This window comes from Ctenocephalides felis, unplaced genomic scaffold, assembly GCF_003426905.1.
Source record: "Ctenocephalides felis isolate EL2017-DRISC unplaced genomic scaffold, ASM342690v1 CF-g0.4_SCAFFOLD_01170, whole genome shotgun sequence".
In the NCBI taxonomy this organism is placed as follows: domain Eukaryota; kingdom Metazoa; phylum Arthropoda; class Insecta; order Siphonaptera; family Pulicidae; genus Ctenocephalides; species Ctenocephalides felis.
This window is the reverse complement of record NW_020537324.1, coordinates 45,983,020-46,008,072: the sequence shown is the minus strand read 5'-3', so window position 1 is coordinate 46,008,072 and position 25,053 is coordinate 45,983,020. Positions and strand designations below refer to the sequence as shown.

Here is a 25,053-nt window from a genome sequence, read left to right as displayed (position 1 = left end):
GCGGGGCTAGTTGAGCAAATTTTTACTTAAACGGATGTAGCTCCTCAATGAAAAGTTTCAATAAATTGCTATACGGCTTAATAGATTTGCTGTTTATCGCTTAACAAAAGTGTTAATACTATTTTTTGGTAATAAGTAAAATTTAAAAGCTACAGCTGTTTAAATGCAAAAAGTCAAGTATGCTCAATGTACCCCATGGGCGGGGCAAGTTGAGCACTAAGAAAGTATAATGAAATCATAGGTTCAATGTCGATTAGTGATGAAATAAAATAAGTTTTTAATAACCAGTTGTATATTTATAGTCTTTATTGACAGAGAAAACAAAACTTTTAGTAATTTGCTTTGAATAACTAACGAAAAGTAGAATCAACAAAACAATATCGTATCTTAGGAATTATTTCACCATTATATTCAGTATTTTTGTTTAAAATCATTATTTCTTTATATTATTACTCATAGGCTTAGCTTTAATCTTAAAAATAATAATTAATTTCTGGAATTTAATGGTAATTGTCATAGTGACAGAACAAGTTTAGCAACTATGCTCAACTAACCCCAACTCGGAATTTCAAAATAAAAGTGAGTTTATAAAAAAAACGTGAGAATTATACCCAGAATCTCTGTGCATATTCAAAGTACTATAATTATATGGAAGAATAACATTTACCTGATTAAAAATAAATAACATTTGACTAAACCAGACGAAAACTCGTGATGAATTACTTTTTTACTTTTTGGTCTCAAAATAAACAAAACGCCCGTGAGCCTCACTCATTTGTCCAGCGGCCACTAGCGATCGCGGGTTTATTTCTCTCAAACCTCTATTTTTCCGCCATATAATGCCTAAACGGACGGTGAATAGTTTTCGAGATATTTCGATTGCTCAACTTGCCCCTATGCTCAACCAGCCCCGCTCTACTCTAATTATAATTCAGTCATTTTTTATTTAGAAATTTGTTATGTTTCTACAGAATATATATTTTATGTTAGCAATAAATGTTCAGCAATAAATTAATAGCATTTCAATGTATTAACATGGTAAAAGTTGCTCAATTCGACATGCGACCCTGTTTACGGTACGCATTAAGCTTGTAAGGCGGGGTACCATTGTATAATGTTCAGTCTTAAAATATTATAATTATATTCAGGTATCGTAAACAAAATAATAGTCGACAAAACCAAAAAAACTAACATCGAAAAAAATACTATTGGCAACACTGCGTGACACATTTTTATCCCTGAGATATTATGAATGTTTTTAAGTTATTCGAGGACGCTAATTACAAAAAAGTAACAAAAATTTGCCAGCAGCTCTTGTTTTTGTGATTTATAAATGTGCCAGTTATGCACCCAATTACAGTAAATAATAACAAATATTTTATTTTATGTTTATGAAAGTTTTATATATGTTTTTAAGCATAGTCAAAGTCTGACTGATCTCGTCGTAAGCTAAAACAATTGTCAGCCCTTGATATCACTTCTCATAGAGTCCTGATGTCTTGCTGATCTATAATATAAGATTTTCCAGGAAACATTTTAAATTGGAGTGCGGTTAATGAATTTTGCTACTTATGTTGCATCCTAAATTGCATTCGATAAACTCAATAAAGTTACTGAATTTTTTGTTTGCAAAAAAATTTTTTTTACGGCTAAGACATATGGCTCCTTGGTTTTCTTCTCGGCTTTAGTTTCACGAACCGTAGATTTTTTATGAGTTGCATAATTTGGGGATCATCGAAAATATCAGTTTTTAACTCTTCTTGCCTTTTCTTTTAACGATGATCTCAATCCATTACATGGTAGGCTGAAGATGTTGATCTAGATCAGCGATTCTTAACCTTTTTTGTGCTACGCCCCACCTTAATATTTCTAAAATCGTTATGCCTACTACGTACAAAATTTTTTACCATTTAAAATTATTTTGTTCCTTAAAAACCCTGATTTAATGATAAGTTTTAAGAAAAAATCACCATTTAATTGTTTTCAAAACATCATAAATGTTAAAATTTCAAAACATGTAATAAAAAACTGAAATTCAAATTAATTTTATTTCTGGTTTTTCTAGATATTTAACGCGATAATTAAGCTTGATATCAAGTCTTTTTCTTTTTTATCAATAAGTCATTAACAGCACTAAATCCACATTCTACTAAAGTTGGAAACGGCAGGAGAAGCTTTCTTGCGTTCTTAGTTACATTTGGGTATTTGGCTTCAATTTATTGACAAAGCCATACCATTGCACCTTTTATAATAAATAAAGTTTTTGCTGACTCTCATCTTGAAATTCAGCAAGTTCTATTTGATACTATTTGAAATACCAGTCGAACCCACGCTAGTAAATTAATTTGTTTCAAATCAGAAAATCTCTCCTTCAAGTCCACAGATAAAATATCCAGCTGATTTTTAATTTCAAGTAAAGCAGTACCAGTTACTTTACATTTTTGAAGCCAATGAAACTGGTCAAAACTTCTGTTGGTAACTTGTTTATATGTACAATTTAATATTTGTAATTAAACCTGAAATATCTTCGCTTTCGCATCGACAAGTGTTTTATTTGGTCCTTGGAGTTGTTTATTTAATATATACAATTTTTTAAAAGTATCTAGTAATAACTTACAAATGCTTTACCATCGATAGTCAACAAAAACTTCATCTAAACTTTCAGATTTGCCATTGAAAAAGTCGCTTAGAACATCGAACAGTTGTATAAATCTGTTCAAGCAATTTCCTTTGGAAAGCCATCTTACTTCAGCATGAAAAGTAAAAGTCTCACATTCACACAGCTTTCATTTTGTTCTTCACAAAACAACCTAAAAAGGCGTTTACTTTTGGCACTGGCTTTAAAAGGATTAATGCATTTTATAACTGCATGCCATACCTCATTTAGAACAGTCAAGATATTTTTAGCTACTAACGTACTTATGAATTACTCAATGCACAATAACCATTTCAGGATTCATATTTTGCATCAATTTTAAGCAGCCATTTTTCTTGCCCCATCATGTTAGATGCACCATAAAATGTTATATTTTTCATTGGTATGTTATTCAATTCTAACAATAAATAGTTTTTTAATTTATTATATATATCTTGGGATTTAGTGGTGCCTTCCAGTCTCTTACAAAATAACCTGGATTGACCTGGAAAAAATAAATGGATCAATAAATCATACATATGCTAGCATACAGCCCCAGTGTCGATTTCATCCATTTGTATAGAGAAATGTCTGGTTTTCAACTTATCGATTAATTGGTTTTCAATATCGTCACTCATTTCGTCCATCCTTCTGCAAACAGTATTGTTACATAGTTGTATGGCTTTCACTTCTGTGTCATCTTTTTAACTTCCCGTAGTTACCCTATATAGCAATCGCAAAAAAATCGAAAATGAAAATTTTTACATATCTTTACGTTTCAGAGGTTTCTGAACATTTTGGCATACCTTAGAAAAAATGGATGTATGTGTGTGTGTGTGTGTATGTGTGTGTGTGCGTGCGTGTGTGTATGTATGTGCGGATACAAATTTTCGTCGACGATTTCGGGAACACGGATCAACCGATTTGAATAATTCAAAAAACATTCGATTCGTATTGATAAGGAGACGTGCTGATTAGTTTTTGGCGAAGGCAGGTCTAGCCGTTCCGGAGATACGGGGCAAAAAGTGTCGAAAACGGTAACTCAGTTTTTAAGAGAACGGAGCGTCCGATTTTAATAATTCAAAAAACATTTTACTTGTATTGACAAGATAAAGAATTGATCAAATTTTCATAAAGGCAGGTCTAGCGGTTTCGGAGATCTAACGAAAAAAGTAAAAAAAAAAGCCATTTGGCGGTCAAAAATGATCATTAGACATATGCACATCAAATTTTCAGATATTGAAAAACAAGTTCAGATCTTCCGAAATATGTCAAAATAAAGAAAACATTTTTTTTCAAAAAAAAAAAAAAATTTTAAAAAATTTTTTAAAAAAAAAAATTAAAAAATTTTTTTTTTTTTTTTCAAAAAAAAGTAATTTTTTGTCCAATTTATAGTTTCTCAAAAATCTTATTTTTTCGAAGTAAATTTTTTTCAAAAATGTTAATCGTTTTTAAAAAAAATAATGGTTTTTGGTACGGGAAGTTCCAGCAATTTGCCTTAAGGCACGATGCCCTAATTGCCTTAAGACAGAATTCCACTTACAGCTCGGCCCAAAGCGACACTGAGCGGTCGGTCGCACGCAGTGACATAAACAACTTTGCTCAGCGTTCGAAACTGAACAAATCACAAAATTCCTATAGTTTCTATATGCACGTGTGCGGTACAAAACTTTGCAAGATGTTTAATAAATAATTACGTTGATTCCTGAACAAAAATAAAAAAAAATATTACAAATATATAAATTTATACATACAAATATAAATTTATATATTTGTGCGAAACGTACAATGTCACTACCACTGTCAGTACTACTGGTAGCAAAGTTATCACTGCTTTGTAATTCATCACTAATTATTTTTTAATACATTATAATGGGTATTTTATTAAAACTTCTTACAAACGATGTATATATATGCCTCACCAAGTTTCGGAAATATTTCATTTATGTTTCTTCCGGTAGACTTACGACGCCTCGAAGGCGTCCTATTCGTGTTTGGGCCGATAACCTTGCGACGCCTCTGAGGCGTCTTTGTAAACGAAGGGGTTAATAAATGCAGAAATTGATGGTTTTATTAAAATTTCTCTTATAGTGTGGTTTTTTCCACTTTTGCAAATTAATAATGAAATTTGATATCTCGCCTCAAGAAGACGATTGTTTGTTGAAGACCGTGAAGTAAATAGAGACGACAATGTTGTTCTTTTCTCAAACTTTCTCTTTAAAGCTTTAATTAAAGCAACTCAAATCTGTATTTACATGATTACGATTTTTTGCCTTCAAATGTGCCTCAAGACGACCTGGTTTCATTGATTCGTTGCTCAAGCACTGCTGACATATCAGACAAAAGAGTATCGGCTCATCGCAAACATCGGATATAAAGCCAAATTTTAAATATTCATCCGAACATTGACAAGTTTTTAACTTACTTGTTCCGCTCATTTTCTTGTGCGCTAAACATTTTATAAAACGATATAAAAATATTAGTTGAAAATTTCAAAATATATGGCAGAAGAGAGAGTAAACGTATACGCAGAGTGCAGAGTATAAATATTAATGCAGAGTAGAGCGGAGCTAAAAGGTCCACGTGTAAACAGGTCCACGACCGATATCTCCAAATCCAGTAAAGTTAAGAATTTATTAACAATAATATTTGAAAGTAGAAGCAAAAAGATGTATAACCAGCGTAATCTTGATTTTTACGACGTTGCTGTCAGGAGATAAACGAAAATGTTTGTTGAAACTCCATATTATAAGCATTTTCCTTCGAAGTTATTTCTTTTAGTTGTGATCACTATTAGTTTACGAGAACTTAATGTAATTTTTAAGTATACTTTATTCAATTGTTTTAAAAGATGTATTGTTAATTTTAAGTAAGATTCAACAGTTTTTTTATATAACTCCTACAAAAGCTTATACCTGGGTAGGTAAAAAGAACCAACTGAACCTTTACTCTGGCAAAAGTGTAAAATATAACAGTAGTAATTTAAGTTAAAAAAGCAATTTAACAAAAGTCATATTAAATAAATAGTTAATCTAACTCTGATAATGAATATTTCTCTGATAATGAACAAAAAAGCATACAAAGGTTATTTAAAGTGTTATCTCTGTAAAAAATGCTCCCACAAATTTATTTTTTGTATCGAAGACATAGGCCCTGTTTGCCCAATGGCCGTTCCAATATACCCCGCTAAAGATGTAAAAAGAACCAGGTTATAAATTTTTGAAGAACACAAAACACAATGATCAATTAGCTGGGAGCTTTACTAAACATAGTCAGATAGTTGTTTGTTTGATATGTGTTATTTGTTGTTCCCTTTGTTCTTGTTGTTCACTTTGTTCCCCACCCTACCCTATATATTGCATTATCTCATTTTTTTCACTTGACAAACATTTCTGTATAATTAAATGCTTCTACGAGTAAAATAAATATAAAAGATTACTTACCAATTGATTATATATTAACAAAGTATATTTATTAACTCAACGATTAATTCTAACAAATTAATAATTACTTCAATTTAACACCGACTGAATGATGGAAAACACTAAAGAAGTTGCGTTGCAAGCTTCCAAGATTTTGTGGTTTCCTGTAATATACGGTACGGAAATTATCGATTTGCGACAACTCCTCGATCCTAGCTACTGATCCATCTGTTTTGGTTTCTATAAATGAAGTTAACTATTGTGAAAAAGTAGAATGTAGTATCCAGAAGTTTCAAATTGCTTTTCGAAGTCTTAGAGTCGAAATCATACTGAAAACAGAAGATTAAAACCTTTAGTTATTCGTTAAACTGCGACAATTATAGCCGAAATATGAGAGTAATAGGGGTAGTTCTTTAAAACACAAAAACAGTATCTGTTACGGAATAACGTAAGGCGTATTTGATATCAGCGTACAATTATAAGTAGGTTTAGAAAAACAGTTGGTGCAAAAACAAAAGTGCAAACATTTTTGTCACGCATTGTAATAAATTGACAATGTGGCCATTTATCTAATCACTGTCTGCACGCGCCCTAACTTATTGTTAGTACGCGGCATACATCATCACGTCATAGTGCATTTATGTCATTGTTTTTGTATTACTGTTTTTATTTTATTTTATTTTAACTTGTTTCATTTATATTTAATTTATTGTATTTTTTGTTTGTATTATTTTTTTTGCACCTATCAATTTTGTAAATAAGGCATTATAAGTCTTTATTAACAAAAATAAATTATAACAAAAAAAATCTAATCATAGCGAAGTCGTCCAATTTACGGGGCTGGTTACATCTTTTCACCCTTTAAAAAGAGCATTTAACTAAATGTCTTTTTTTAAAACTGTTATGGTCAAAAATTCTATACTTTATTAACTTCCCGAAGGAGAAATTTATGTTTTCATCAAAAAATCCGATTCGCTAATTTTATGTTTTCTCGACGTATCAAGCCATTCTGAATCGAATGAGACCAAATTTGGGAAAAGTATGCGTGTGTGTGTGTATGTGAATGTAGATTTTTTGGCCGATTTCCAAAGTCAGTTTTGTGCGACGATCTGCCAAGCCGTTTCTTTGCAATTTGAAAAAAAGTGTTAAACTTTTCGCCCACATTTAAGCTAATCCTACCGAACCAATTTTAAAAAATCAAAAACTGTTCGAAAGATATTAGTTGGAAATGGTACTAATTAGTTTTAGGTGAAAATCTACCGAGCCGTTTTCTTGTAATTAACTGTTGAAAAAAAAATTAAGCCGATTTTTATGGAATTTTTTTTAGCGACATATATCATGGTCTTATAGAACTTACTGTAATATTACGGCCTTACGACAAGTAGTTTAATTTTAAAAATTCATCAAAGTTTGAGAAAATGAGTAGTTTTTTTGACGCTAAAATATAAAGCTAAAATTAAAATTAGTCGATTTACTTGGTATAACGATAGAGTACTAGGTCTTAATGAACATACTAAACCACTAAAGACTTACGGAAACTGGTTCAATTATAAAAATTGTTGATTTTTGAAAACTTGGTAACGTGTTCGTTCGTTTTCAATTATGTGCAATAAATCCACTCGGAATACTTTTAATCGCTAAATTATTTATTTTTTATTGATTAAGTCGATTGTTTACACATATCGGGAAGTTCATGTAACTTGCCTCAAGGCAAAATACCAATACCAACCAGATTGTTTTTGGAATAAAGGCACTGGAGCTTTTTACTCGCGGACCTTTAAGCCTAAATATATTTCTCTATATTTTACATTCTACTCTTCAATATTTATCTGGAATGAGTAGAATATTCCAGATAAATATTGGTACTAATATTGAATATTTAAAAAAAAAGAGTTTCTTTATTAGTAATTTTCTCGATGAAATGAGAATCCAATTGAATTGTTTGAAAAAATTATAACGTTATCAAAGTAACAGTAAAATATTTATTTTTGTGTACAGAAAATAAAAAAATCAATATATGTTCAAATCCATTCATTATATGCATTGGTTCCAAAGTTTTGAATTTAGTTGTACTAAATATTCATTTGTGCTGGTTTACAGGTGCAAGCTAATGGCGATATATTAAATTTGCTGTCGACTTTGAAAAAAGACAATACTGGATATCATTTGAAAAATTTATTCATTGGATCCGAAGGAACTATCGGAATGATAACTGCTGTAGCTTTGCAGTGCCCCCCTTTTCCAAAAGCAGTCAATTTGGCATTTTTGGGTAGGTGCCTCAATACATTTACAGATCTATTTTCAAACTTCAAATTAGAAAATATTGAAATTTTCAAACATTTTCAGAAATTTTGCAAAAAATATATAATTGTTATAATTTATAATATATACCTGTATATATATACGAGGTCTGTTCAAAAAGTTTTCGTAATTTTCGTTTTTCAAAAAAATATTTATTTATTCGTCTACATTAATGTGGTCCCCTTCAAAGTAGTCCCCCCCAGATATAATACACTTATGCCAGCGTTTTTTCCAATTTTCGAAGCACCCTTGATATTCACTTTTTGATATGTCCTTGAGCACTCTCGGCGATTTTCTTCAATCGAGGAAAACCGCCGTCCTTTCATGGGTCTCTTCAACTTTGGGAATAGGAAAAAGTCACACGGAGCCATATCTGGTGAATTTTTGCACTTTGCAACACTTTATTTCATTTTTTACGCAAAATTTAATACAAATTCTTTGACTTTTTCAATTCTTCCATTGTAAAAATCGCCGAGCTCAGAAAAACACGTCGAACCTTAGCGACTACCACAGACAAAGTAAACAGTGAATATAGCTGAAAATTTCATCATACTTTAGGGGCATGTATACCAACACAATAAAAAAAAATTTTGACAATCAGACACTCCAGACCCGCGAAATTTAATTATTAGTAATTCCGGGTACTTTTTGAACAGACCATGTATATATATATATATATATATATGTGTGTGTGTATATATAGTGACATTAATTTTTTATATTCCACAAAGGATTGAATAGTTTCGAGAAAGTTATAGAAACATTTCGACTTGCTAAATCAATGGTCAGCGAGGTGTTGTCCGCAGTGGAGATGATGGATGCTTCATCAGTTGATGCCTGTCTAGAAAAGTTCGGCTACAAGTAAGATGTAATAAACAATATTTTATTATAAATTTGTAGTTAAAGATTTGCCTCTCTTTAATTCAACTGTTTACCTTCAATTGAAATCGATAACAATTGAAAATGTTTTCGATTTCGATTTGACGAGCATTTGACTAATATTATCTTCAATTCGATAGTTTTGACTTTTGACAAATCCACGAAATAAATGAGGCTTTTGTTTAACATGAATACATGTTTGCATGTCAAGATGGAAACATATATATAATTTTTTTTTTGTATGCTGACGTTTTACTCTCTTATTAGTCATCAATTTCAATTTAATTTTAAAGCAAACGAAGTTTTTGATTTTTATTCAAAAATATGGTATGATTTAATTTTGTTATACAAAATTAACAATTTTTCAAAAAATGCATAACCATCAAAAATCAGTTTAGTCAATTGATCATTTAAAATTTATTTTTAACTAGCTGGCCCGGTAAACGTTATTTTGCTAAGTTAGGTATATTTTAAACAATTTCTAGAGAATCAAATAAATTAACACTTTTAGTGTATAAGAATGTGTTGTTTGAATGCTATATACAATGAGGTATTAGGGACATTTTGAAATGTCCCTTTGATCGATACCAAATTTAATAATATAACCTAGAAAATGTTTTATAAATATCAATGATTATATAATTATACAAATGAGATCTTTCAGAGCACCGTGTTTGAGAAAAATATGATTTGAAAAAAAAGAGTGCTACAACGCCAAAAAATGCATTTTCATATTAACATTTCAAAAATGTTGATATTTTGAGTTTTCAGTAACACTTGCGGCCCGCTTAATAACGTTTTTGTGTATAAATAAAACTACGAACAGAACTACTTACTATAATTTAATCATAATTAGATAATATTCACGTAAAACATTCTATTAAACGTAATTGAACATATTATTATATTGTCTAGGGAATTAAACATCATCTGTTAAAAACGTTTGACATTTGACGTGTTAGCCACAGTCCATTGTTTTATTTAAATTACGCTTCTACAAAAATTTTCAAATAATAAATATAAAGTTTTTATGTGATTTTGAAATAATATTTCACCTTTCCGACAACCTACTGATTAGCACGATTTTTTCAAGACTAAGACAGGCCAAATCGATATAGCCGTTTTCGAGTTTTAGCGTATCATTTTATCGAGAGCTCCATTTTTATATATAAGAAATAAGATATAATAGATATAATAAACGAGTTCTGTATTGTACCTGTTCAATATTATCTTACTGTGGCAACAAAATAAAAATGATTATTTATTTATCCTATTTATAATATGCATCAAAATTAAACAAACAAACAAAGTCATGACACTATTTGAATTCATTTCGCATATTTATAAAGCCACACAATTTTATTTATGCCGTGCATCGTGCCATAAAGCAAATTGTTGGAACTTACCGTACCAAAAATTAAAATTTTTAAAAAAGCTTTGAAATTTTAAAAACTTGGAAAACATTATATTTTTGAGAATTTTGTAATTTTTTGGATTTTTTTTTTATTTTGAAATTTTTTGAATATATTTTTTTTTTCAAAACAATCGCACTGCGTTGGCTGCGTGGAGACGAAATATTGAAACGCGTAAGCGCCGCATCGCAATTTAACGGATAAACATTGCTACGGAACCAATGCAAATGTGAACAAAATTTGTACTTATTATTAAAATCTCTATAAAATATCTATTAATTTGATGTGCCTGTGGGGTGGTCCCACATATAAAAATCAAGACACTATAAATGAAAAATAAAGTTTATTACAAAATTATAATAATTTACAAAATCTTCTTGGTTGAATGCCGGTATTCTTGGTATTCCTTGGTTGGACTCCGTAGTTTATCTAGGTGTTGCCTGCTCGACCAGTAGAAGAGAAAAGAGATCGAGGATGGTAGCTGCTTTGGTTATATACCTGGAAGCCTGACCCCCTCCACATATTAGGGTCCCTAATAGTGTGGAGGCTAGTGTAGCTCTTTACTACTATTTTTCAATAGTAGGAGAGCTAGTGTCGCTGCATGCCTATGTCTAATGAATATTTTAGACAGCCAAATGGCATTTTTTTTCTACTTTTTTCAGCAGACTTCCAAAACCGCTACACCCGTCTTTCATAAAATTTAATCAATTGTTCCTTTTGTTAATACAATGTTGTTTGATTTACAGAAATCGGATGCTCTGTTCTCTCAAAAACTGAAATATCATTTTTAGCACTTTTTGTCCCGTATTTTGAAAACGGCTGGACCTGCCTTGGCCAAAAACTAATCAGCACGTTTGCTTATCAATAGAAATGATTTTTGAACCATTCAAATCGGTTGATACGTGTTTTCGAAATCGTCGACAAAAAATTGTATCCGAACACACACACTCATACATACTTTTTATCTAAGGTATGCCAAAATATTCAAAAGGTTTTGAAACGTAAATTTATATAAAAATTCATTTTCGATTTTTGGCGATTACTGTGACTTACCCTAGGGAAAATTAATTAGGTTAAAAATAAAATTTGAATATAATTTACATGCATGAAAACATTAAGAATAACATTTTTATCGAGTACCGTTAATTTTAGAAGGCCTATTGGCAATTATCCATTTTACATGGTAATTGAAACTCAAGGCAGTCATATGGAGCACGACGAAGAAAAGCTGCAATCCTTTTTGCAGAAGGCAATGAATGAAAGTGTGGTAGAAGATGGAGTTGTCGCATCGGAGCCGAGCAAAATCAGGGTAACTCATTATATTATTTACACACCAATTAGAAAGTAAAAAAACTAGTGGTGCATGGCATCGTGCAACGGTAAATTTGCTGTAGCTACCCGTAAACTTAATTTTTTTTTGTAAATTAAAAATAATGATTTTTGAAAATTTTAAAGTTTTTTTTAAAAAGTCAGACTATATTGGAAAAAGAATTTTATTTAATGCTGATTCTTTTTTTTCAAAGCAATCGCGTTGCGTAGCTGTTTTAGAGACTAAATATCAAAGCGCGTAAGCGCCGCGTCGGTTAGACATTTCAAGTCTTGGTACGAAACTCATACACATGTAAATGAATGTCTACTTATTATTAAAATCACCATAAAATATCTAATAATTTGATGCGCACATGTCTAATGATCATTTTTGACCGCAAAATGTATTTTTTTTATTTTTTTAATTGGATCTCCGAATCATTTTACCTTGACGAAAAACTAATCTGCATGTCTCCAAATCAATAGAAATAAAATTATTTATTAATCATTTATATCGGTTGATCTGTATTCTCAAAATTGTCCACGAAGATCTGCATTCGCACATACACACACTGAGAATGCAGCTCATCATAGCGGCACACACAGATGTCATGTCATAAACAAACTAGTGGGGCGCATGGCATCGTGCCTTAAGGCAAATTGCTGGAACTTCCCGTAACAAAAAAAAATTTTTTTTAAAGATTAACATTTTTGAAAAAAATTTACTCTGAAAAATTAGATTTGTGAGAAACTATAAATTTTTGACAAAAATTTACTTCTTTTTGAAAGAAAGATTTTTTGAAGAAAAGTGTATTTTGAAATATTTTGGAAATTCTGAACTTTTTTTCAAAGCAATCGTATTGCTTCAACTGCATAGAGACGAAATATCGAAGCGCGTAAGCGCCGCGCCGCCGTCTAACGGATAAGTTATAATTGTAAAAATGTCTATAAAATATCTGATAATTTGATGTGCATATGTCTAATGATCATTTTTGACCGCCAGATGGCATTTTTTTTACTTTTTTTATTAGATCTCCAAAACCGCTAGACCTGCCTTCATGAAAATTTGATCAGTTTTTCTTCTTGTTAATACAAGTGAAATGTTTTTTGAATTATTCAAATCGGACGCTCCGTTCTCTTAAAAACTGAGTTACCGTTTTTGGCACTTTTTGCCCCATATCTTCGGAACGGCTAGACCTGCCTTCGCCAAAAACTAATCAGCACGTCTCCTTATCAATACGAATCGAATGTTTTTTAAATTATTCAAATCGCTTCATCCGTGTTACCCAAATCGTCGACGAAAATTTGTATCCGCACACACAGGGCCGGCTTTAACACTACCAGCGCCCTGGGCGAGATTTCTACGGCGCCCTTCACCTGCAATTCAAACCCATTTGGAAAAAGAAAAACATCTAATGAAATAACCGTTTATTAAAAAAAAATATTATAAAAGATAACCATTAATAGAACCACTAATAGAATTTTACTTTTCTGGCCTTTCTATCAGCAAACTCTTTTATAAGGTTGTCGAAGTCGATGTTTTCAGCAATTTCGTTCTCAATTGACACAGTTGTTAAGTTTGTCAATCTAGATTGCGAAATCGCTGATCGAAGATAGGTTTTTATTAGCTTCAGCTTTGAAAAGCTCCCCACTAGCAACCGTTACAGGTATAGTTAATAAAATTCGCAATGATATCCATACATTTGGATACAGTTCTTGTAAGTTGAAATCGTTGATAAAATTTATAACAAAAATGGGAGTAACCACATTTTTATCAGGTGGGATGCCAGACTTATAAGTTCATCACATAACATACAACCATCTATGTCTGATTTAGAGTCTACAGTTAATTTTAATTGGAGATCACTACAGAGCTTGAGAAGGTCGCGTTTTTCTGGAATCTGTTTAATATTGTACAAAAAAGACCAATATTCCGAGTACTCATTTAACTGTTCGAACCATTCATTGATTGAAATTAATGTTGTCCAAAAGACAGTTGAAAAATTCAACCTCAAATTTTTTTTCTGTGGAAGTTATAGGGTCATCGCGTGCAATTTCACCAGCTTGACGCTCAATTTCTAGTTCTTCAGCCAACTCCTTCGCAGTTAAAATAGCGCTTTTAAAGCCCGTATTTCTATAGTCTTCCAAAAAATTGCCGCATTTTTTCAACATTTGTGTACATTTACCAAGACCCATATCTGTTGACTGTGGAGATTTACTTACAACATTTATTTGATGAAGTATGTCATACCAAACAACCAATGAAACTATGAAGCTGAAATCTTTTAGTTATTCGGCTAGAGTAGTAGCTTCATGAGACATTTGAACATCAGTTTTCTGAGTTTCAAGAGCCAAAGTAATCAAAGCATCATGGATAGTACTAATTTGATAACGGACTACTGTAACACTACTTATTCTTGCTTCCCAACGAGTGTCACTGTGCTTTTTTATAGTATATAGTCCCAAGTGATCGGTTAGAATTTTCCATCGATGAACAGAAGCTGAGTGGTCTGAAATGTCACCCTTCATAGCTAATCGCAAGTGCTCCTGCATGACTAGATGAAATTTGGCTAGTATTTGTACAAAGCCTAAGAACTTTCCGTTATTTGGCGTATATAGTTTGTCAGAAGTGCCTCTGAACGCCATATTGTTTTCGGCTAAATAAAGTGTGATATGCATCAATCTAGACAAAACATTATTCCATCGTTTTTTTCTATTTTTAATCGTAGCTCAGCTTCAATCCATGAAAAAGTAAAACTTCTTATGAAAAGTGCTATTTTCATGATTTTTTAATATTTCAGACAAGTATTTCCAGTTGTTATACCCTTGAGATACTAAGTTCGACGTTGAGCTACTATCAAATAGTCTACAACAAAAACAATAAACTCAATCCTTAGAAACGGAGTAAATTAACCGACGGCGCTGAATTGTTTCATTGTTTGTAAGAATTTTTGTGAAATGAGAATTAGAGAAATATCGGCCTGCATCATTCTTCGGATAATTATCAATGCGAGTTTGCACTAGGCCACTAGTAATTATGTGATCAATGATTTTGCCATTTCGAGTGACTGGCCAAGTGGCCAAGTTCGCTATCCCATGCGAATGAGCTGAGTTTGTTACGCTTCGCTACAATAACGCTAGCTTTTTTTTGACCAAAACGTTAAAAGGACAATGTGTTTTGACAATAGACAAAAAAAAAACGCTTAATTTAGGGAATTTACGAGACGACTAAGCAGACCTCGAACTATGAGCATCAGCCGGAGGGGCGCCTGCAGCGCCCCTTTTTGCCGGCGCCCAGGGCGGTCGCCCACCTCGCCCTACCCTAAAGCCGGCACTGCGCACACACATACACACACGCACACACACACACACACATACATCAATTTTTTCTAAACCTCTGAAACGTAAAGATATATAAAAACTTTCATTTTCCATTTTTTTGCGATTACTATAACTTACCCTACGGGAAGTTAAAAACATGAAGACAATACTGCTAAACATGGATCACTGTGAGGCTGCATACGATTTTCTTATGCAGACGGTAGATGAAAATTGATATTGTCCTTTTATCAGCCAATTACAAACAACTAGCTGATCGGTCATGAGAAACATACAGTACCACAAAAGCTGTTATTTGGTCCTGTGACAAATTTTATTTCCAGCAAACCGTTCACAATATCAACGCTGGATTTGTAGCAGCATCAGTAGATGACAGACATTTTTACAGCTGTTACGATCCACCTAGTTTCGCTTTATCTGATTTTGTTGATTGCTTAGATTGATTGGTAGAAGATGCGAAACAACACATATCAGTAGACTTGACTAGCAAGCAGACTAATGCAAGAAGTAAAGCACTTTTAATGGCCTTAATTCTACTTGATGGGTTGTGCGGTAAAAAGCCAACCTTCGTAAGGTTGAATTGTCAACCTATAATTTCAGAATACGCCGAGGAGCATATTAAAGAGCTGATGAAAAGAATAACCAAAGTCTGATGTCAATATGACATGTCACTCGTTCTGGTGGAACGAAAAAATCAGCTTTCTAAAGAGTGCTATTTTTAATATGGTATTTCTATACGAGCTGATGCTGTCAAGACTCAAAAATCGCGAAGAATGGCTATATTAGTGATGGGCGTTGAATCAACGAACGGTTATTTTCAACCGTTTCTTCTTCGTTAACTAACTAACCGTCAACGACCCACCTCTAATATATATATATATAATAAAGGTTTAATTTAAAAAACTTAAATATTTTCATTACAGCAAAGCCATATACTAAAACATCGAATTTACATGTTATATAAAAATAGCAATATAAAAATGTATAGTTATATAAAATGTTATGAAAAATAAAAAATCAATTTTCAGGTTTAGTTTAAAAAAATTATTACAAGACAAATGCTATGAGATTTTTATGAAAAATATTAACCATTGAAAACTATAACAAATGTAACTGATTTTCTAAAATTAAACGATTTGGCGCGTGTTGCAAGTTTCTTTTAAGATGTACATGTACATTTGCTATATTATAAAAGCAGTAGCCCAGCAATAAGCGATTTTCATAGTATTAGTTGATCCTTTCCGACGCAGGTACCTGCCTACGTTCGTTTTCGACAACGAACGAATTCCTATATCGTTGAAAAAACTAACTGGCCGCCATGTTTTCAACTGCTTCGAAACCAGTTGATTTTCAACTAGTTATTTCGTTGCGACGAAACGGTTAGTTAGTTAACGAAGAAGAAACGGTTGAAAATAACCGTTCGTTGATTCAACGCCCATCACTAATATATATATATATATATATATATATATATATATATATATATATATGTGTGTGTGTGTTGTGTGTGTGTGTGTGTGTAATAAATGTGACAATTCACATTTATTTCTTTTTATTCATCAAATCCAACGTCAACTTGACTTTTATAAGAACAAACTTCATATTACCAACTTTCAATGAAACAGTTATTTCAACTATCAGTTTCTTAACGTTGCCAGCGTTGAATCGTTAAAAATAACTATAGTTGAAAAATAACTAGTTATTTAACTAGTTGACGAAACCCCGATAACCGTTTCGTTTCGTTGACGGCAAAACCGTCAACGACCCACCTCTAGGCTATATACCTTCAGGCAACCTTATTTTTGCATTGAATTATTAGATTAATACTTAATTTTGATAATAAATGTTTTGAGAATTGCTAATAATTAGAATGCCAGTGCACCATAAGTAAGTGTTGATTAGGCAAGTAGTGGCAAATTCACAACAATGAAATAATTGCAATATTTATATTTGAGTAGCAATATTTTTGACGTGGAGTCAGTCATACGCATTAGGTACAAGTATTAGGTTGTATGACTTTATATTCACTATTCAGCTCTCCTATTAGATTCAAACATGATTAGAATCAGGAAGTTTTCCAGTAGTCATACCACTATATTTTTTTCTGAAAATTGCATATTATATGAAAATCGTAAAATTTCAGATAATATGCATCGATTCTATATCCATTATATGTTGCAATTCAGACATATATTTTATGTTTCGCAGCAATTTGTTAATATGTTTTCTAACAATTCCTGAAATGTGTAATTTTAATATATTTTCAGCAATTATGGGAAATAAGAGAAAATATTCCAGTGGCAATACCAAAATTAGGATACACTCTAAAATATGATGTCTCACTGCCTCTGAAATATTTCTACTCAGTCGTGCCGGAGATACAAAACCGTATTGGAAGTGAAGGCCACGCATTTGGTTACGGACATGTCGGTTGGTATTTTTGTGATATTAATTATTTTCTTATTCGACACCGTTTTTCAGAATCGAAACTGTTTTAGCAAATTGGATATCAATGCTTTTTGCTAAAAAGTACTTAGTTGAAGCAGCACTTTCACCGCTGCTTTAATTCTAATTGGTAACTTATATCCCATTTATTAACTTCCCGAAGAAGAAGTTTATGTTTTCATAAAAAATCTGATTCGCTAATTTTATGTTTTCTCGATGTTTCAAGCCATTCTGAATCGATCGAGACCAAATTTCTTGTAATTACCTGTTGAAAAAAAATTTAAGCCGATTTTTATGGAACTTGTTTTGGCGATATATACCATGGTCTTATAGAATTTACTGAAATATTACCTTACGACAAATAAATTCATCCAAGTTTGAGAAAATGAGTAGTTTTTTTGACGTTTGTTAAAATTAAAATTAGGCGATTTACTTGGTATAACGATAGAGCACTTGATCTTAATCATTAAAGTCCCACGGAAACACTGGTTCAATTATGAAACTTATTGATTTTTGAAAATTTGTTTTCAGAAAATACTCCGAGTTAACGCGTTTGTTGGATTTTTAATTATATAATCATAAATTAATTTATTTTTTATTGATTAGGTCGAATATTTACACATATCGTAAAGCTCATGTAACTTGCCTCAAGGCAAAATAGCAATACCAACTAGTTTTTTTATTTCTTAAGAAGATTAATGGGTAAACAGTGCACCCATGAAATTAAGGCTTTAATTACTATAGATGGAATGATCCAATTCAAATCAATTAGGCGCCGTTTTGTTCGATAACTAGTTGCCATTTTGAAGATAATATGATTGGGCCTCTCTTATAGAAACCCTTACACCATTAAAAAAAATTTAAAAGTCGATTTTACAAGACTTTCTTGAAGTGAATTTTTCATCAGCAAAACCGTTCGCCTTGGTCAGGAGCAGGTGGTAATCACTTGGCGGCAAGTCCAAACTATAAAATAGATGCATCAAAACCTCACAATCAAGCTCCCGGAGCTTCTGGCGAGTCTCTATCGATGTATGTTGCCAAGCGTTGTCCAGATTGAACAATTACTCTCCTATTGGTCAAAGCTGACCGCTTCTGGGCGATTGCTTCCTCTTCTAGACAGTTCAATTGTTGATCGCACAGTTCCGAGTTAAAAGTTTTGCAATAGATCAGCTCATAGTATATAATTGCTTGCTAAACCCACCAAATCCCAATCCACCATTTTGCCATCTCACCGAAAGTCGAAATTACATGAATGAATTGACGAAACCAAATTTACATGTGGTTGGCAGTTACTGTATCAGAACCATTAACACTATTCACATTTGCGTTTGCACCTTTATCTAACAAAAAATGTGAAATATAATATTTACTCTTTGCTAGTGTCCATTTTTGACGCGCGCTCAAAAAAAGAGAAGTTCTCTTAGTATCAAACCTCATTTTTCTAACGCCGCCTAGTAGAACTCAATCGGACTTTACAGCGCGAGATACAGAAGATGATTAAAGCCAATTATTGCAAAAATGATGGATTTCTTTTTGCTCTACCTATCCAGTAACAAAGCGTTACTCCCAGTATATACGCTCATTGCTCATACAAAATGTATTTCAGACACATTGCCTGGCATAAGAGACCATTGTGAATATATTTACAAATAGTTTCAATTGATAATTTACGATAATTCTTCAATCTATCTATATAAAATCGTTTTATATAAACCTATAAACTCATACACACATAACGGTGTGTAGGGTGTGTAGGTGTGAAGGGTGTTAACCCTTCTATATATCTTAATATTGAGCGACGTGATGAGACGATATCGAAAATAATTACAATCTTGAACCTTCTTTACAAAAAATCAAAATTGAGCACAGCGGTTTAAACTATCAAAATAAGTAATTACTTATTAGTATGTAGTACTAAAGCTAATGAATAAACGCATATTCATCGCATTCATCGGCCGTCTTCGCCGCTATCGGTGTTATTGAGAATGCAAAGCAATAGAATGAAAACAACCTTATTTATCACTAGATAAATAAAATATACTTTTAGTAAAATTTGACTCTAATCGACAATAAATCTTTTTCCAATGAAGATAAGTCCATTCAAGAAGAGCAATTCACTTCAATTGCTTCTACAAGCAATAGAAACGTGACAAATCATTCGAAAAATGTTAGTGAAGAATTAAAAATGAACTGTGCGTTTTCTATATGGACATTGATCCGTATATAGAAAGTCTTATTTTTAAAAAGCAAATTGCTGATGTGACTATTGAGTATTAGTTTGAATTAAGGAAGCAAAATAATATTACCAAGTTTTTCAAACCATTGCCTTAGCTTCAATATAATTAATCAAAATGTACAAGAACTATAATTAAAAGTTATTTTTGCTTTATATATAGCTGAGAAGTTCTCAGTGAGAACTATTACGTGATATGCAATCATAACAGTCTAAGTATATAACCGATCCCATATTAAAATTAGTTGGTAATAAGTTTAGTAATAGTACCACATCTAACATTAATATAAAACTTTTAAAAATTGACCCTTGTTTTAATATATTATTGTAATTAATATAAAGTTTTATATCAATGTTAGATTTGATACTAACTCATTTTATTATGGAATCTGTTATACTTAAGATAATGTATATTACATTATAGTTCTCAACAATATTTATTTTTCTTTATTTTGTCACCTTGGAATGTATCCCCTACAATTCCACATAAAATGCCATCCTGTATTTGCGGATTTATTCAATTTTTGCGAATTATTTATTATATATATATATATATATATATATATATATATATATATTCATATATAATGTCAAGTTATCTAATTACTAAATTAACAACAATTAATATTCATCTCAGGTGATGGCAATATACACTTGAACATAGTGCTTCCAAAATTTAATCAAGAAGTTGTGGACAAGATAGAGCCCTATGTTTATGAGTTTGTATCAAAATACAAAGGCAGTATTAGTGCTGAGCATGGTATTGGATTTCGAAAAAGAGAATATATTCACTACAGCAAGGATGAAGTTTCCTTGAACCTCATGAAACAAATAAAAAATATGATGGATCCAAATAATATCATGAATCCATACAAAGTTTTGTAATAAAATTCATCTTAACAATATCTTTTAAAACATTCTATTCATATAATATCATAATCATCAAAAAACTATATAATAATGCATATAAAGCATTCATAACAAAATATTTTATCAAAATTTTACATGATATAAAATATTTCATGAATAACAAACTAGATTTAAGCAAAATATCTAAATATAATATTGATGTTCTTCATAAATCAGGATTATACTACCAATATGATTATTCTATATTTACAAACCTCAAAATACTTGCCGAAATTAAAATATCATAACTATAGATACTACACCATTAATTATTTTTCTATTACTAGCTTCGTACTATCGAACATATTTCCTATCAGTGCCTGCAAATAAATAAGAACATGATTAGAATTTCAAGAAAAGACTGAATTATTTTTATTTATTTCATATATATATATATATATATATATATATATATTAAATGTTAAATATGAACAATACAACACTCAGTGAGTGTTTTATATTTCCATCACCTGAGTATTGTTCATATTTAACATTCAATATTCGTTCCACTCATATCACAAAATTTTGTTATTTATATATATATATATATATATATATATATATATGTTTTAAATAGATAGTAAATATCAATGAGATTGTAAATTATATTGGCAATAAACAATTAATTCGAAACACACAAGTTTAACATAATTTTTGTAATAAAACATATTTAAACAAGATATTATTACATGTAATTGAATTTAATATTGTGTTCTTATTACAATCTAGTTATTAGATGTTTGTTTATTTTGTATTTGGGAGTGAATGTATAACAAAATCAGACAAACATTGTACAAAGTATTTTATATCACAGTATTTTGACGATTCAATGAATATTACTGCACGTTGGTTTTAGAACAATTAGTTCATACTTATAAAAATTATTTCTTTTATTTTCGAAAATATTAAACAGTTTTATGATTTATAATTTTATCTATTTCTTTAGGCAAACAACAAAATAATGTTTATACAAACGTCAGAAATCAAACATAAACTATCCAAGAACAGCAAAATAACAAAAGATGAATTGTGAATTAGGTTAACACTATAAAGAAATGATATAAAAGCATTTTATTTGATCCGGGAAAATCGTATTTTAAATGTTACTATCATATACAAAACTGTCTTGTTATTTTCATAAATCACAATTTATATTCTCAAAAGTGGATATATGACATCATCCCCAACATTATGCTAAAAATTAGAAGTTAAATTTGAATATAAAAATTATTATTTTCATCATGCACTCAAATAGCTTTTTTTCCCTCTAAGTTTTAGTCATTATTTTAATGATGACGTATACTTGTTGCACATATTTTGTATTACACAGTGGTTAATTGCTGTAATTACAATTACAGTATTTGATCCAATTCTAAAAATGTACTTTTATTAGAAGGATGCAAAATATGCAAGTATATTAGTTATCTAATATTGATATACACTACCCACTTTGACGCGCCCTCGTGCGTTTGGACCCACTTTGATTTTTTTCGTCACTTTATTTATCGTTCTCCTCAGACAGTTTAATGTACATATTGATATAGAAAAAACATGTTGAGAATGATTTTTGAATGTTTTCTTTAAGTTCTCATTTATTTATTATACAGAAATATGTTAATTTTTGAGATATTGTAAAATGTTACAAATTATCACTTTGAATTACATTAACTATTTTTTGAACTCAAATAAACTTTTACTCGATGCATCATCAATTAATAATTTGTGGGGACATCATCAAATCAAAAGGCCAACATATTGATGAAAAACAGCTGGATTGATTTTTTTCGTTTTTTCCACTTTAAATTCCATTTTAAAAATATCACATGTAAATGTTTTTAACTTGTGAATTGAATGTAATTCTCAACGAATCTGTTACATCAAACTGTCTGAAAATTATGAATAAAATGATAAATAAAAAACAAGGATTTTCCTAAGTGAGTTCAAACCGATTTTCCTAAGTGTATATGTAAAAAATGATCATTTGTTTAAAATAATGCTTGCGCCATTATTCATAAAATGATATTTTTAATTTCTTAACTATTTAATCAGTTGTTATCTGAATATGTTTGAAAATAGATAGGTTATTTAGTAATTCTATTCATAAATAAAAAATTATTACCTGTCTTTTTATGATTTCTAAATTCTTTGCACCAAACTGCAATTGCAAATCAATAGATTTTTTGTCGGTTAGATTTTTATTTTCTCTAAAAGCATCTCGAACTCTGCGTATGGCATACATTCTGTAAATTTTAAATATAAGTTTATTTATCTATCTATTAATTCTAAACGTGGTTGTGTTAAATAAGTGTATAACCTATAATTATAAGCTGATATTTTCTGTGATTCACGTAAAATCATCTTGTAGAGCTTAAGTATTTCCATCTTCGACATATTTAATACAACTTTTCAATGCACTTTTATATTAATTATCATATTCAGAAGTTATTCATGATTGAATTTGTATCAATTTGTACAATATTATTCTACATTGACATACAAGGTTATGTCTGATTGCATGGGATGACAGATAAATTTAAGAACTGTCATCATATCGGACTTTAGTCGTACAAATGAACACTTTGGAAAATCTACTCCATAGATAAAAAAAGTGTAGATGTGCATTATCACGTGTATTTATTTTTTACTTGATTTTTATTTTTAAATCCAAATATTTTCAAACTAGTGGTGCATGGCATCGTGCCTTTAGGCAAATTTCTGGAACTTTCCGCACCTAAAACTAAATTATTAAAAAACACTTTGCAAAACTTTGAAAAAATTAGATTTTTGAGAAATTTTGAAATTTAAAAAAAAAAACTTTTTTGAAACATTTGATTTTTTTATATTTTGATACTTTTCTGTATTTTGATTTTTTTCTAAAATTTTATCTTTTTTTTAAGCAATCACGCTGCATAGCTGGTTTGGAGTCGAAATATCAAAGCTCGTTGTCGCTAAAGGTGCCGCCTCACCCAACGAACAAGCACGAACAAACATGACGAACAAGAAAATAGAAAGAAGAACAAACACGAACACGAACGAAGGCGAATCATTCCAAACGAACTTGAGAAAACGCCTCAAAGCAGTGAAGGCTTACATCTTCTTTGTTCGAGGATGTACCGTGGAACGTCAGTTTTATTATTTAAAGTGGCGGGAAAGAGAAAAATTATTTAAAGTGATCAAATTCACAAAATTGGTCAATAACAGCAATATCTTTTAATAGTCACAACATAAACTAATGCAGGACTAATGCAGTTAATATATATTAACATCAAATAAGAAAAATGTTTGTCTACATTCGTGGTAGCGCCTACACTGCACATACGAGCATACGAGTTCAAACATGAACGAACAATTTTCTTTGATGTACCGACAAGTTGCGGAAAGGTGCTTCCACACCTAACGAACGAACACGAACGAACATGATGAATAATATGCGCAGACTAAAATATTCTAACAAAAGCGACCCACGCGCATGTCAAAATCCATGTTCGATCGTGCTCGTTTGCTAGGTGTGGCGCACCAGAATATTGCTCGCTATGTTTGTTGGTGTTCGTTCGTATTCGTTGTGGCTTCCACACTATGCTCGTTGCCGTTCGTTCTGGTACGTATATTCTTGCTTGTTCATGCTCGTTCGTTAGGTGAGAAGCACCTTAACATGCAAACATTGGTACGGAACCCATATAAATGTATACAGAATTTGTACTTATTATTATATTCTTTATAAAATATCTGATAATACGATATACATATGTCTAATGTTCATTTTTGACCGTCAAATGGCATTATTTTTTACTTTTTTTTATTAAATCTCCCGAAACATTAAATCTTTCTTTACAAAAATTGTACCAGTTGTTTATTTCGTCAATACAAGTAAAATGTTCTTTGAATTATTTAAATCGAATGCTTCGTTGTCTCAAAAACTAAAATACCATTTTTGGCACTTTTTGCCCCGTATCTACGAAACAATAGACCTGTCTTTGCCAAAAACTAATCAGAACGTCTCCTTATTAGCAGGAATCGAATGTTTTTTGAATTATTCACACCGGTTGATCCGTGTTCGCAAAATCGTCGACGAAAATTTGTATCCGCGTACACACACACCCACATTCATTTTTTTTAAGGTATGCCAAAATGTTTAGAAACTTCTGAAACCTAAATATATCTAAAAATTTT

General features: G+C 31.0%; 2 protein-coding genes across 2 annotated transcripts in view; one reads left to right on the top strand and one right to left on the bottom strand.

Annotated features, from left to right (window-relative positions):
- LOC113367311 (D-2-hydroxyglutarate dehydrogenase, mitochondrial-like) overlaps nt 1-20,859 on the top strand; it is a 30,604-nt gene extending 9,745 nt beyond the window's left edge. Inside the window, exons 4-8 of the mRNA XM_026608926.1 lie at nt 8,158-8,326; nt 9,090-9,219; nt 11,802-11,958; nt 17,564-17,726; nt 20,612-20,859. Of these exons, the coding sequence (XP_026464711.1) occupies nt 8,158-8,326; nt 9,090-9,219; nt 11,802-11,958; nt 17,564-17,726; nt 20,612-20,859 (867 nt within the window). The remainder of the gene's footprint in view (nt 1-8,157; nt 8,327-9,089; nt 9,220-11,801; nt 11,959-17,563; nt 17,727-20,611) is intronic.
- A 191-nt stretch (nt 20,860-21,050) lies between these two features.
- LOC113368144 (LYR motif-containing protein 4-like) lies at nt 21,051-23,394 on the bottom strand. The gene is made up of 3 exons (XM_026609711.1): nt 23,198-23,394; nt 23,003-23,123; nt 21,051-21,203 (listed from the first exon to the last, which is right to left on the bottom strand). Exons 1-3 carry the CDS (start codon nt 23,272-23,274, stop codon nt 21,153-21,155), a joined length of 249 nt encoding a protein of 82 aa, XP_026465496.1. The 5' UTR covers nt 23,275-23,394; the 3' UTR covers nt 21,051-21,152.
- Nucleotides 23,395-25,053: the final 1,659 nt, after the last annotated feature.